At 38.5% G+C, this 13,046-nt stretch overlaps 2 protein-coding genes across 6 annotated transcripts in view; one reads left to right on the top strand and one right to left on the bottom strand.

Moving 5' to 3' along the window:
- The window catches only part of CENPK (centromere protein K), a 139,719-nt gene that overhangs the window by 48,400 nt on the left and 78,273 nt on the right, over positions 1–13,046 (top strand). The window lies entirely within an intron of this gene.
- TRAPPC13 (trafficking protein particle complex subunit 13) overlaps positions 1–13,046 on the bottom strand; it is a 28,350-nt gene that overhangs the window by 9,054 nt on the left and 6,250 nt on the right. For all 5 annotated transcript variants that reach the window (XM_080636565.1, XM_080636567.1, XM_080636566.1 and 2 more), the window contains exons 2-7: positions 12,899–12,967; positions 11,262–11,361; positions 10,629–10,713; positions 5,963–6,090; positions 5,755–5,827; positions 2,591–2,635 (exon numbers count right to left, since the gene is read on the bottom strand). In XM_080636565.1, coding sequence (XP_080492691.1) covers positions 2,591–2,635; positions 5,755–5,827; positions 5,963–6,090; positions 10,629–10,713; positions 11,262–11,361; positions 12,899–12,967 — 500 coding nt within the window. The remainder of the gene's footprint in view (positions 1–2,590; positions 2,636–5,754; positions 5,828–5,962; positions 6,091–10,628; positions 10,714–11,261; positions 11,362–12,898; positions 12,968–13,046) is intronic.

Here is a 13,046-nt window from a genome sequence, read left to right as displayed (position 1 = left end):
TCTTAGAAAAAATGAAATTATGGATTATAATTTCCAGCAGAAAATAATTTTAGTTCCAGACTTTATGAACAGGTAGCATCACATCTCTAATATTAGTGGTTAACAGCTTAACTGGTTAGTCAACCTTTGAAGAGCTTTAGTTAACTAATAACTGACACATACTAATTTCATTTTTTTTCCCTTCTTCCAAGGATAACAATATTTGTTACTATTCAGGATGAAGTTCTTCGTGCTTTGACAGCAATATAATATCACATACAGCATCTAAACAAAGACTTATTTCTGGTTTTTTTCTAATTGTATTTGACTTCTGTGGCCACAACACATAGAAGAACTCTACATACTTTAAGAAATCAAATATGAATAGTACTACATCAGTGTGCTAGGCAAATGAAAGTTGATCAGATAATATAATTCAAAATCTTAAAAAAAGAAAAAAATTAATCAGTCATATGGATACTATGATAATAGGAGTTGCAGAAATTCCTGAACAGGAAGAACAAAGGCATCAAAGCAGCCTTAAAAAATGTTTACACAGTGGGAGAGGGGATGAAACAAAACAAACAAAAAAGTCCCCACAAACACAGACACCAAAGCTTCTCAATAGATCTTTATTATGAGGGATCAGTGGCTAATTGAATATTAATTCTATTAAGTCCCTTATCAAGACCAGTCAGTAAAACAATTTTGTAAGGCAAGGATATTTTTAACTATATCAGACCTTCTGACCACAATTTACCTTAAAAAGGTTTTATTTCCATTATTCCCATTCATTACGAAGTGTTTCAGCACAAAACAAAATTTATACATGAAGTATGGAGAGACAGCAACATTTAATTTATCTGTTCCTCTTTCCCCTACCACATATTTTCTATCTGAAACAATTTTATTTGTTGCCACAGGAATTACTTAGTTTCTTAGAATTATTTTTGTTCTTAAATCACAGCAGGAGACACTTCCAGACATTCCCATTTATGGATAATACTAGTTCTATAAAGCACTTGACCAGAGGTATGTGCTTATGTTCCAATCCTACTTGGATATCTCACGCCTGGTCAACCTCAGGATTGAAGCCTGTGGCCTAGACACCTGTACCAAGGTATTTTTAGGAAAATGTTTTTCTCTTTTCCTCAGAACTATGATATTTACATAACTTACGACGTATGCCTTGATTTAGCCTCCCTTTAAATAAATTACAGGCTATATATTAGATGTCTCATAATTTACATGCTATTCATTCACAGCACAGAGAAAAACTTTATGGAAAATTTCCTGCACAATTCTGAACACGACAAATCTTTGTATCTGGAATCCTTATTTGTACAGCAGAAATTCGTATCTGTTAATCTTCCCCACTGTTTTCTTTATCACTATTGATGTCAGGGAAGGATAGAAATATATCTGACACATCTCTACAGCCATAATCTTGTATGATGAACCCCAAGTGTGGCTGCGATGGAGATAACTAGAACAATTTGGCAACTCTTTTCCATATGCAAATTCATAGCACATCTATCTGCTGAGTTAAGAACAAACAGGAAAGCAAGATATTTTCTACTTAGCTTAACAAAGTTCTTTTTCAAATTGCCAAAATACCATGCATTTGGCTTCTCCTTTCACTGACACTTTAGTTTTTTTTTCCCATCTACTGCAACATAAAACACCTACAGCTTCACTTTACCTTTTAAGGTATTCCAAACTGTTTAAAAATACTAATGAAGGTTTTCAACCAAATGACTACTGTAATAGCTGACCATGTTTCAGGGATTATGGAAGAAGTTTAATACTCATAATGGAAGCTCTCAATGTACTCTGCAAGTATCAGTCTGAACTTCGTGCAAATAATAGACTACTGTGCTTACAAAATTAAGCTACTCGCTCATTGTCACAAAGGAGATAAGTAACAACGATGGAAACCAATGTCCTAACTTCTTATGTCATGAGATATTGTGGAAGTTTATACAACAAACCTATGTAACACTTGCATTGACAAGGAATGTAAGTCTACAAATAAAATGAACGCTGCATGTAATTTCTAAGACTTTCTAGTCAAAATTCTTTTCATAAACAGCCAAGCACTTAAGTATGCCCAAATAAATACGTGAGGCACATATAATATCATTTAGTTTTGAAGCACTGTGTGTAACTGCCACAAGCCTAAAAAGTAACATTTTCCCAACATAAGTAAGACCGTTCTGTTCGATAATTTCCACTTCCCTAACCTGGTAGATTATTATCTCCTTTATGAAAAATTAATCACCCTTACAGTAAGTACTCTATCAGCCTAAATATATGAGCAATAACTGAAAATATTTGAGTTTATAGGAAAGTGGAAAATATGCAAAATTGGCAATTACATGAAGGTGCGACATGTCTGTTGTAGTCACCATCTCTTTCCTCCCTTCATCAAAAGAGCATTTGTTTTTTTAAACTAAATGCTATAAACCCACCACCTAATTTTTTCCTTTTAAAACTGATTATCTTTCTCAGAAAGGTGTACTTAAGAAGGTCTTTCAATTTAATCTAACCACCTAATGTGAAGTAATAAACCCAGTACACCAAAGCAAACCCAGATACACACAGCTCTCACCTCAGCATTGTAGAATTTGGTTTTCACATCTAGTGGTTTAAGAACCTGAATGAAATGGAAAAAAGACAGATTGACAATTGGTTTCTCAGACAACTTCAGCATAACTGTTTATAAGTGCCAAGATCTTTACTGAAGTGTTATTTTTCTTTTTGACCTTGCATAAAACAGGTCCATAATGAAATATATGATACAATCAGCTAAAACCTCACAGTTCAGCATATACGCTTGCTGCTTCTTATTTGCACACTTGACTGCTTTGCTGCTAAGCAGTTTTCTCAGATTGAAAACAAATACTCCTCCACCTAAGCACTGGCCTCATTCAAAACTAGGCAAATCCAGTGCACTAAATAGATCTATGTCTTTAAAGCAACACTACATCCATCTTGTATCCCGAAGTGGTCTGCACTTGCGTTCAAGAGTGAGCAGGAACAATTTGCAAGTCCGTCAGTGTTTTGCAGCAAAAGTTGCTGAGGGCTTCTCTAAAAACAGAGAACTATTCATATGATTAGCTCAAGCAACAAATCATTATTAGGCTTCACTTTCTTCTAGAAAACACAACTGTTACAAGCAATAAAAAAGACAATAAACCACTTCAATCACATGAGAATAAATCAGCAAAAGAAAACAATTTGATGATATGAAAGGTGATAATAAAGCACTGGCTCTTAAGTGCTTGAATTTTGTACATAAAGCCATTACAGTTAACATATTCAAAATGAAATAAATATACACTGATATAACAGAAAGAAACAATCTTCAATAATACTTATAAGGAAACAAATTTCAAGCATCTTGCTGAAGACATTTATTTCCCTTTATTCAGGGAAAATTTTCTTTCATTTGCATGTAAGTGCAGTGCATCCTGAGACACCCCTAAAAAGTTTCAAGTTGTGAACAATTTTTTTAGCCCTGAAGAATTCAAGATTAAAAAGTACTCTTCACAGAGATTTTTGCATTATAACAGGTGTAATGTTCAACTCTTTCAAGTAATCATAAGCATCTCTTCTGTAATGAGAAAAAAAGAAATAAACTTTAATTTAGGTTTTTTTTGGTGAAGTGTTTTTTCCCACCAAATATTTTGCTTCAGTGAGCTTTTTACTAATTCCCCTAAATGCTGGTATTTTTTCTCTTTGATAAAGAAAATCTTTCCATTCATTCCAGCAAATTTCAAGTGGCATTCAAGTAAAAATGGAATAATTATTGTGAGGTTCACACACATCCTCCACTCAAATCCAAACAATAACCAAACCCTAGAAAGAATGATTTCTTTTCATATAAACATAATGGTATTAATTACTCATAGGGAGCTTTGGAACAAAAAGGCACTCTACCTCAGCACGAAACTACATATAATGGTTGCGAAAGAAGCTGTTTAAAACTAACTGTAACACCAGTTCAACTTAAAAGATCCTAGAAAACATGAGTGAAAAAGTTAAGAATCTGTCAAAGAGAAGATGGTGGGGGTTTTTTTGTTATAAAGCAGTTGGTGGCACCTCAGACTCTAGCAGTCAGCAATTCACATTTGTAAAGACCTTGTTTAGTTTTCTGTAACATTTCTTGCTGTTTGTTCTCTGATTTTCTAGCTGTTGTCTCCATGTCATATAAAAAAAAAAACCAAAAAACCAAACCAACCAAACCACACCCAAAATTGCTGAGTGAAGTGTTTTTCTCATAATGAATCAGAGAGTATTTATAAAATGGGTTAAAGTGTATGTGTACTTTTTGAGAAGCTTTTATGCTTCCTTCTTTGAAGGAAGAGTTTCAAATGTGACAGATAACTAGCCTTACCTACTTTGACATTAAAGTTGCCTGTGCTGGATCAAGCTAAAAACCAAGAATTACAATATGTATGTAGACCCCTGAAAAATGTGCACAAAAAAGCTTCCATATCGAAACTAAAGGAGACAAACTGACATGTTGAACAAGGCTCTGGCAATAACGAAGGTAAGGATGGGAAAGGAGATGTGAACTGGAAATGTGTATGGGTACCTTAGTGATTAGAGAAAGCCTAGAGGGGACGGAGGTACAGAATACTGACATCCTGAGGAACAAAAATTGGAAAAATGGAAAGGGAAACTGTTTTACCCAAAGGGCAAGACAAAACACACAAAGATGAAATTCAGCTTCATTAAAGATGAAGAAACACTGCAGAGTTTCTGAGTTCAGAGAAGAGTGCAACACAAAGATTGATATGAAATGATTTTCCCTAGAATTGTCTGGAAACACCTTTGACTAATCAGTATCTGCCATTTCAAGGCCCACAAGTAATAACAGCAGTCAGGTGTCTTTTGCAGTGCATGGCAATTTGGCCTTCTAAAGACTGAAATCTTTTTTTCTGAAGTATAGAGAATACTATAGAATACTATAAAAGAGCAAAATTAAATCATCTGCAACTTGCAAAAGATACAGATCCCAGTTACATAATGCTCCTACATTGCCAGACATGAGAGTATCTAAAAATGTATTCAGTAAAGCACGTCACCGAATCCTTCATTCTGGCAGAAAGAGCCCACAACTATCCAAATCTCAGCATATTTCTCTAAAAAATAAACAAATCAAATGGACTTTCCTGACAGAACTAGTCTACAGACAACAACAATTTCCTGCCTTCTTCAGTTACTCTAATCTCAAGTCCTGAAGTTTGTGAAGTGGAACAAAGGGTTTCAACTCTACCGATTACTTATTAGTCAGATGTAACATACTAGACTTCTTTTCTTAGTTTCCTTTAAACACCCAGCCACTAAATTCCAATGTAAGAAATGCTACACACACTAGAAGAAAAATCAGAATTTTACCATCTAACCTCAAAGGTTAAAATGTGTCAAGGAGCGAACAATACTTGTTCTCTTGTTCTATTTAAAAATAATCATGATGCTGGCTGCTATAAAAAGTTGTGTTTGGTTTTTTTTCAAAGTAGATTTTTTTTTCTCATTAAATCAATAAAAATCATAATATGTAATATTTATTATTTCTGAAATGTTTAACTATACAGCAATTAGAAGCTACCAGTTCATGTGAAATTTACAGCAACAGATGGGCTTACTTTTAAAAGTCAAAACAGATTTTTAGTAAGTAAAAGTGCTTTTGAAGTATCAAATATTTTAAAATAGGTTTTTCAGATTCACCCACTTATTCAAAGTAGAGTAGAATACTTTGTGCAATACCTGAAATTTGAAGAACTTTCTGAAGTACATCTTCTCTCCTGTCTGCGTAGTGTAACTTACTGCACAAACTAGGCTGAAAGAAACAATTTTTAAGAAGTAATTTGAATTACATAAATTTTGTGCCTATATCAAAGCAGCAAGAGAATAGCATGCATGTGCTGCAGTTTCATTTAAGCTTATTTAATCGTAGAAAAATTTAAAACCTTACATGTGTGTTCCTATTTCCTTTACTTCATGATGGATCACATCATCAATGCAACAGTCAGGTTTAAGTTCTGCCACTGCAGCACTAGAAGCTGAAAGGTTCAAGCGCTGAGAACTTGTCTGAAGATCAGCCTGGGGGCAGAAAACCAAAGCACTGGTTAGAACTGCATCTCATTAAGCAATTTAAAGAAGAATAACTTACGTTATCAAGTACTAAGTTTCACTGAGCATTATATACCCTACGTGCTTTATATATATAAGTTATGATGATAAGTTATTTATTTGTCAAAGCTAAAGGCAAGTACTAAAATACATGAACAGTCCAATCCTTTAACATGCATCTTATAAAATATTTATTTACTTTTACATTGAGTTTCACAATGACTTCTCGAATTTATACTCTCAAAGTATTATTTGTTCAGCACAAAGTAAAATACAAGTCAATGCACGCTTTACAGAGACTTGCTTTGATGACCTCACTGTAAGTCCAAGTAAGCAAATATAACTCATATTTTTGGTTGTGGAAGTTGTATTACGCCAATTATCCACAGAAGCTTTATAATTGTCCTGGGCTCAGCAGTAGTAGTCAGCGTAGCAGTAGTAGCATCAGGGCAGGAAGCGAGCTGCTGTGTGGTTCTCAGTTACTGGCTGCGCTTAAACCATGACAGCTCTTTGTGGCACCCAACGTGGGGCACAAAGGGTTGAGATAACGACAGATCAGATCAGAGTGTGTCTAATCGTGTTTGTAATAAGCATTCATTGTTTTGGATTAACAGTCACTGGTCACAATGCTGATTTATTGGCTCTCAAAGTTGTTGCTCTTGATCTCAGAGTTTCTGCATGTTGTACCTTACTTACAGCCGGTATTTGCTGTTTTAGTGTTTATCGCCTGGGGGGCCTGGGCTAAGGTTCTTGTTTCACTGTACTTTGTGGTAATGACTTGCAATACAATAGACTCATTGATCATGAAACTGATCTGGCTTGCTTTCCCAGTGTGGTCACCACCTCTATACTTTGGGAGGTATATAATGGAATCTTTTTTTTTCTCCTCGGGTGGTCAACCTATGAAGGAGATATTCCCTCACTTTCCCAGCTCCCCCACCAGACTGTTTACAGCATCACTGGAGAGTTCTGAAAGTTTTGAATGGCCTTTGGATACCCTTGAGACCTGCCTGCTGATTGTGATGGGGATCACAGCATTGGCACACATACAGAGAGTGTGTTTTACCCACAACCATTTTGTCTGATCTCAAAAGTTAAGCAGAGTCAGGTTTGGGTCTTGTCTAGGGTTAGACAACGATATGGGAGGACCAAGAGATTTTCCCCGAGGCTGGACAGTCATGAGTGGCAGGGGGTGTGGGATAGTACGGGCAAGTATCTAGGCCACTGGGCCCCTCCAGTGCTTTGGAACTTCACCACTGAACAAGTGCAACATCCAGAAAAACTAGTAAAACACTTAAATGAGGTGTGTTGTCATCCTGGTCATACCAGAGAGGGACAAATCATGGCAACGTGCTGGGGCTTGCCCTATGCTTACAGAGCCCTGTTCAACACTATTCAGCACCTTCAAAGGGAAAAAAATATCTCTGGAGCTGATGGCAAAGTAACAGACAACACAGCTACTCCAAGTACAGCAACTACACCAACCCCAGTGACAAGTACAGCAGCTAACCCAAACCCCAACAGCAACAAATAGCGCAGCTGCTGATGCTACTCAAACCCCAAGCACAGAGGTTCCACCAACCATGACAAGAGATACTGGCAGCCTATGAAGGCATTTGAGCTGCTTCAGGAGTGATTGGCACTGAAGCACAGCTCCTCCTGGCACCCCAGTTGTCCATGCTGGGATGGATGTTCAAAGGCAGGGTCTCCTCTACACATCATGCAACTGATGCTACATGGAGTAAGTGGGCTGCACTAATTACACAACGAGCTTGAATAGGAAAACCCGGTCATCCAGGAATTCTAGAAGTCATCATGGACCGGACAGAGGGCAAAGATTTTGGAATGTCACCAGAGGAGGAGGTGATGTGTGCTGAAGAGGCCCCACCATATAATAAACTGTCAGAAAGTGAAAAGCAGTATGCCTTGTTTACTGATGGGTCCTGCCATATTGTGGGAAAGCATCGGAGATGGAAGGCAGCCGTATGGAGTCCTCGACAACAAGTTGCAGAAACTGCTGAAGGAGAGGGTGAATCGAGTCAGTTTGCCGAGGTGAAAGCCATCCAGCTGGCCCTGGACATTGCTGAACAAGAAAAGTGGCCAGTACTTTATCTCTATACTGACTCATGGATGGTGGCAAATGCCCTGTGGGGGTGGTTGCAGCAATGGAAGCAGAGCAACTGGCAACGCAGAGGTAAACCCATCTGGGCTGCTGCACTGCGGCAAGATATCGCTGCCTGGGTGCAGAACCTGGTGGTGAAGGTACGCCATGTAGACGCCCATGTACCCAAGAGTCGGGCCACTGAGGAACACCAGAACAACCAACAAGTGGACAAAGCTGCTAAGATTGAAGTGGCTCAGATGGACTTAGATTGGCAACATAAGGGTGAATTATTTTTGGCCCAGTGGGCCCACGACACTTCAGGCATTCAGAGATGCAACATATAGATGGGCCCGTGATCGAGGGGTGGACTTAAAAATGGACACTATTGCCCAGGCTATTCACGAATGTGAAACATGCTGCAATTAAGCAAGCCAAAAGGTTAAAGCCTCTTTGGTATGGAGGACGATGGCTGAAGTATAAATACGGGGAGGCCTGGCAGATTGATTATATCACACTCCCACAAACCCGCCAAGGCAAGCGCCATGTGCTTACCATGGTGGAAGCAACCACCCAGTGGCTGGAAACATACGCTGTGCCCCACGCTGCTGCCCAGAACAATATCCTGGGCCTTCAGAAACAGATTTTCTGGTGACACGGCACCTCAAAGAGAACTGAGTCAGACAATGGGACTCATTTCTGGAACAACCTTGTAGACACTTGGGCCAAAGAGCATGGCATTGAGTGGGTATATCACATCCCCTACCATGCACCAGCCTCTGGGAAAATTGAACGGTACAATGGGCTGTTAAAAACTACACTGAGAGCAATGCGTGGTGGGACTTTCAAACATTGGGATACACATTTACCAAAGGCCACTTGCTTGGTCAACACCAGAGGACCTGCCAACAGGGCTGGCCCAGCCCAGTCAGAACTTTTACATACTGTAGAAGGGGATAAAGCTCCTGTGGTGCACATAAAGAATTTGCTGGGGAAGACAGTCTGGGTTACTCTTGCTTCAGGTAAAGGCTCGTGGGATTGCTTTTGCTCAGGGTCCCAGATATACTTGGTGAGTAATGCGGGAAGACGGGGAAGTCTGATGTATACCTCAAGGGGATGGGATTTTAGGAGAAAACAGCCAATGAACTCAATTATATGCTGTTGCCTGCTATGTAGCACTTTTATAGCCCACCAACTAGATGTCGTCAGGTCACCAGCTACTGGCCCTGACTTCCCTCCGACCATCATCCCAACAAAGAATGAACTTTGATGAAACCAGACGAGTTCTGTGATGTCATCAGCAGGCAACGATCCAACACTGCACGCTATCTCTCCTGCTCTGAAAGACTGTTACAAGAGATGGAGCCCAACATCATGGTCCGGATGAACTCAGCAGCTTTATAGGGATTGGTCCATGCACTAAGGAATGATATCTCTCTCTTTGTGTGTGTGTATGTATATATATATGTCTCATATACATATATATATGTATGTCTCATATATATGTACATACATATATATATGAAACAAGAATGATGGTATATCGAAAAACGTGGAATCTGAGCATGACGTAAATGGTATGGAATAAGGGGTGGATACTGTCCTGGGTGCAGCAGTAGCAGTCATTTTTCTCCTTAGTAGCTGGTGCAGTGCTGTGGTTTTGACTTTCAGCTTGGAACAACACTGATAACATCAATGTTTTTAGTTGTTGCTCAGTAATGTTGACCCTGATCAAGAACTTTCTGAGTCCCATGCTCTGCCAGGGAGGAGGGGAAGCTGGGAGGAAGCAGAGACAGGAAACGTGACCCAAACTAGCCAAAGAGGTATTCCATACCACAGCACGTCATGCCCAGTATATAAACTGGGGGCAGTTACCCGGAAGGGCGAGATCACTGCATGGGTTGGGCTGGGTATCGGTCAGCAGGTGGTGAGCGGTTGTATTCTCTTCCCTTGTTATTTCCCTAATCATTATTACTATTGGTGGTAGCAGTAGTGGTCTGTGTTATACTTTAGTTACTGGACTGTTCTTATCTCTGCCTGTGGGAGTTACATTCTTTCGATTCTCCTCCCCATCCCTCTGGGAGTGGAGGGGAGGAAGAGAGGGGTAGTGAGCGAGCGACTGCATGGTTCTGAGCTACCGGCTGGGCTTAAACCATGACAATAATATAACAATTCTTTTTTAATACAATTCTAGTTTTGAATTTTGATTTTAATCTTTAAAGATTTCTACTATAATTTCTATTTTTCTGTCTTATTGTTTCCAATTTCCAGGTATGTTTTCTGGATTGGAAAAAGACATTTCCTGAAGTCCATATATTTACATTAACCACACAAGATATTGTTAGAAAACATACTCAGCATACTTCATTTTTTAATATATCTAGTAAGTAGATTTATCTTCACATACCTTTACCAGTATGTCCTTGACAACTTGATTGCTATCATTGTGTACACTAATGTAACTGGAAAACGTCTCTCCCAGAAATATATTTCTGTGTTACAAAAAAAAGGTGCAGTAACAGTTATTTTAAAAAATACAGAATATTTCACTGAAACCCCTTTAAGTTCTAATGAAAATAAATATACATATACACATACGCACATATGTTTGCCATACTTCTAAAAGTCATCCTTCTAAGACAAACAACTTCAGAAAAGAACAAATCAAGATTTTTTTTCTAGATAAAAATCTTAGAAGAATAAGATAGCTTACATTACCCACAAAAATCCCTGTAGAAAACTCTCAAGTGTCGGATGTGGTTTATACTAGTGTACTACATTAATAATTCACCTACAGCAGCAAATTTCTTTCAATTTTAAATCCTTATTACATTCAGAGTTGGGCAATGGACGAGAAACACCAGGCAGCACACATTTATGTATTATGTCACATTATAAATCAAGCCATAGATTTTTTTTAAGATGATTGAACATCTCATTGCATAACAAAGATGTTCAAAAAGAAAGAAAAGTAATAAACGCATTATCATTAAATGAATCCTAAATCTTGCATGTTATAGTTACAATAATTCATTCTTACCCAAAATTTTGAGGTAAAGTCAGCATTTCTCCTAGCATCAAAGTTTCTGCTCCCTTTACAGTAGAAGGATCATCTTTCATGAGCTGGTTAAAGAGATTACCTGTAGAAATATCAAATTGCCAGTATCTAAACATTTGCTAAATCTAAACCTTTGTTTACATTTAAGTTATGACATTTAATCACATATTGCAATTTATTTCAGATATACTCCTTTTACAACCAACTTGTTTAGGGAAGAAATACGTATCTATAGGCCCACCTAGAAATAATAACTTACTTTCAGGCACTTGTGTCCAACAAATCATTCAGTATATCTACTGAGTCGCACAATCCCAAAGCCTAATCTCAAATTAACGTTAAACTTTAAGGGAAGACTTGGTCAATGAGAAAATGAACATGAGCCGGCTTCAGTGTGCATTCACAGCCCAGAAAGCCAACCATATCCTGGGCTGCATCAAAAGGAGTGTGACCAGCAGGTTGAAGGAGGTGATCCTGTGCCTCTACTCTGCTCTCATGAGACCTCACTTGGAGTATTGTGGGCAGTTCTGGTGTCCTCAACATAAAAAGGACATGGAACTGTTGGAACAAGTCCAGAGGAGGGCCACGAGGATGATCAGGGGACTGGAGCACCTCCCACATGAAGACAGGCTGAGAAAGTTGGGCTGTCCAGCCTGCAGAAGAGAAGGCTGCGTGGAGACCTCATAGCAGCCTTCCAGTATCTGAAGAGGGCCTACAAGGATGCTGGAGAGGGACTCTTCATTAGGGACTGCAGTGATAGGACAAGGGGTCACGGGTTAAAACTTAAACAGGGGAAGTTTAGATTGGATATAAGGAAGAAGTTTTTTACTGTGATTGTGGTAAAGCACTGGAATGGGCTGCCCAAGGAAGTTATGAATGCTCCATTCCTGGCGGTGTTCAAGGCCAGGTTGGACAGAGCCTTGGGTGACATGGTTTAGTGTGAGCTGTCCCTGCCCATGGCAGGGGGTTGGAACGATATGGTCTTAAGGTCCTTTCCAACTCTAACTATTCTATGATTCTATGATTCTAAATTCTGCCTGAGCAAAGCACATCATATAACAGAACTAATCAACCCCACCTACTTTCTTCCTCTATTTGCTTTGCATTTCCAAACAATCTCCTTTTCTTGAATCTTTTATTTGCCTCTTTCTTATACATGACTTCTAGATAGCAACTGGGGGACAACCCAGGGATTTCCAATTTATGACTGTACGCCAAGCATAACACAATTCAAAAGTAGTGATTCTTGCAAAGTAATTTTCAATTGAACATTCCTGTGTTGATTCTAATTATCAAGGCATTTTCTCCAGACAAAAATGACAGTCACACCAAACTTCCCTATAATTACACATTTCTCATTCACAAGCACCTTCTATCTTGTGTGTTAAATTACTCAGACTTTGAGATGATGTTTGCAACAACATCACCAAGCTTTCAAAGCTGCAGTTGAAGAGTTGAGTGCACTCTGGTATCTTCCTATAGCCATTACCAAACACATTGCTGTTTCAGATTACTGTCCATGGGAGTTATAAGACTCCTCTGATGTCTAAGTCTCAGATGCTCACCTTGCATAAACTTGCTAATACGCACTTAATAATCAGTCAGTACAAAAGACATACCTGGCAAATCTCTTTCTTCACAAGTCACTGGAATATTAGTGAATAAAGTAGGTTTGGTTAGCCTCATCACTGCAAAAATAAAGAAATAAACCACAAGTCAATAAAAAAAGTATTTTTAAATTTTATTTTCAAAGTACAATTTTGTCTT

The sequence above is a fragment of the Psittacula echo genome, assembly GCF_963264785.1.
Source record: "Psittacula echo genome assembly, chromosome: Z".
Lineage (NCBI taxonomy): Eukaryota > Metazoa > Chordata > Aves > Psittaciformes > Psittacidae > Psittacula > Psittacula echo.
Note: the sequence above shows the minus strand (reverse complement) of the source record. Positions and strands in the feature narration are given on the sequence as shown.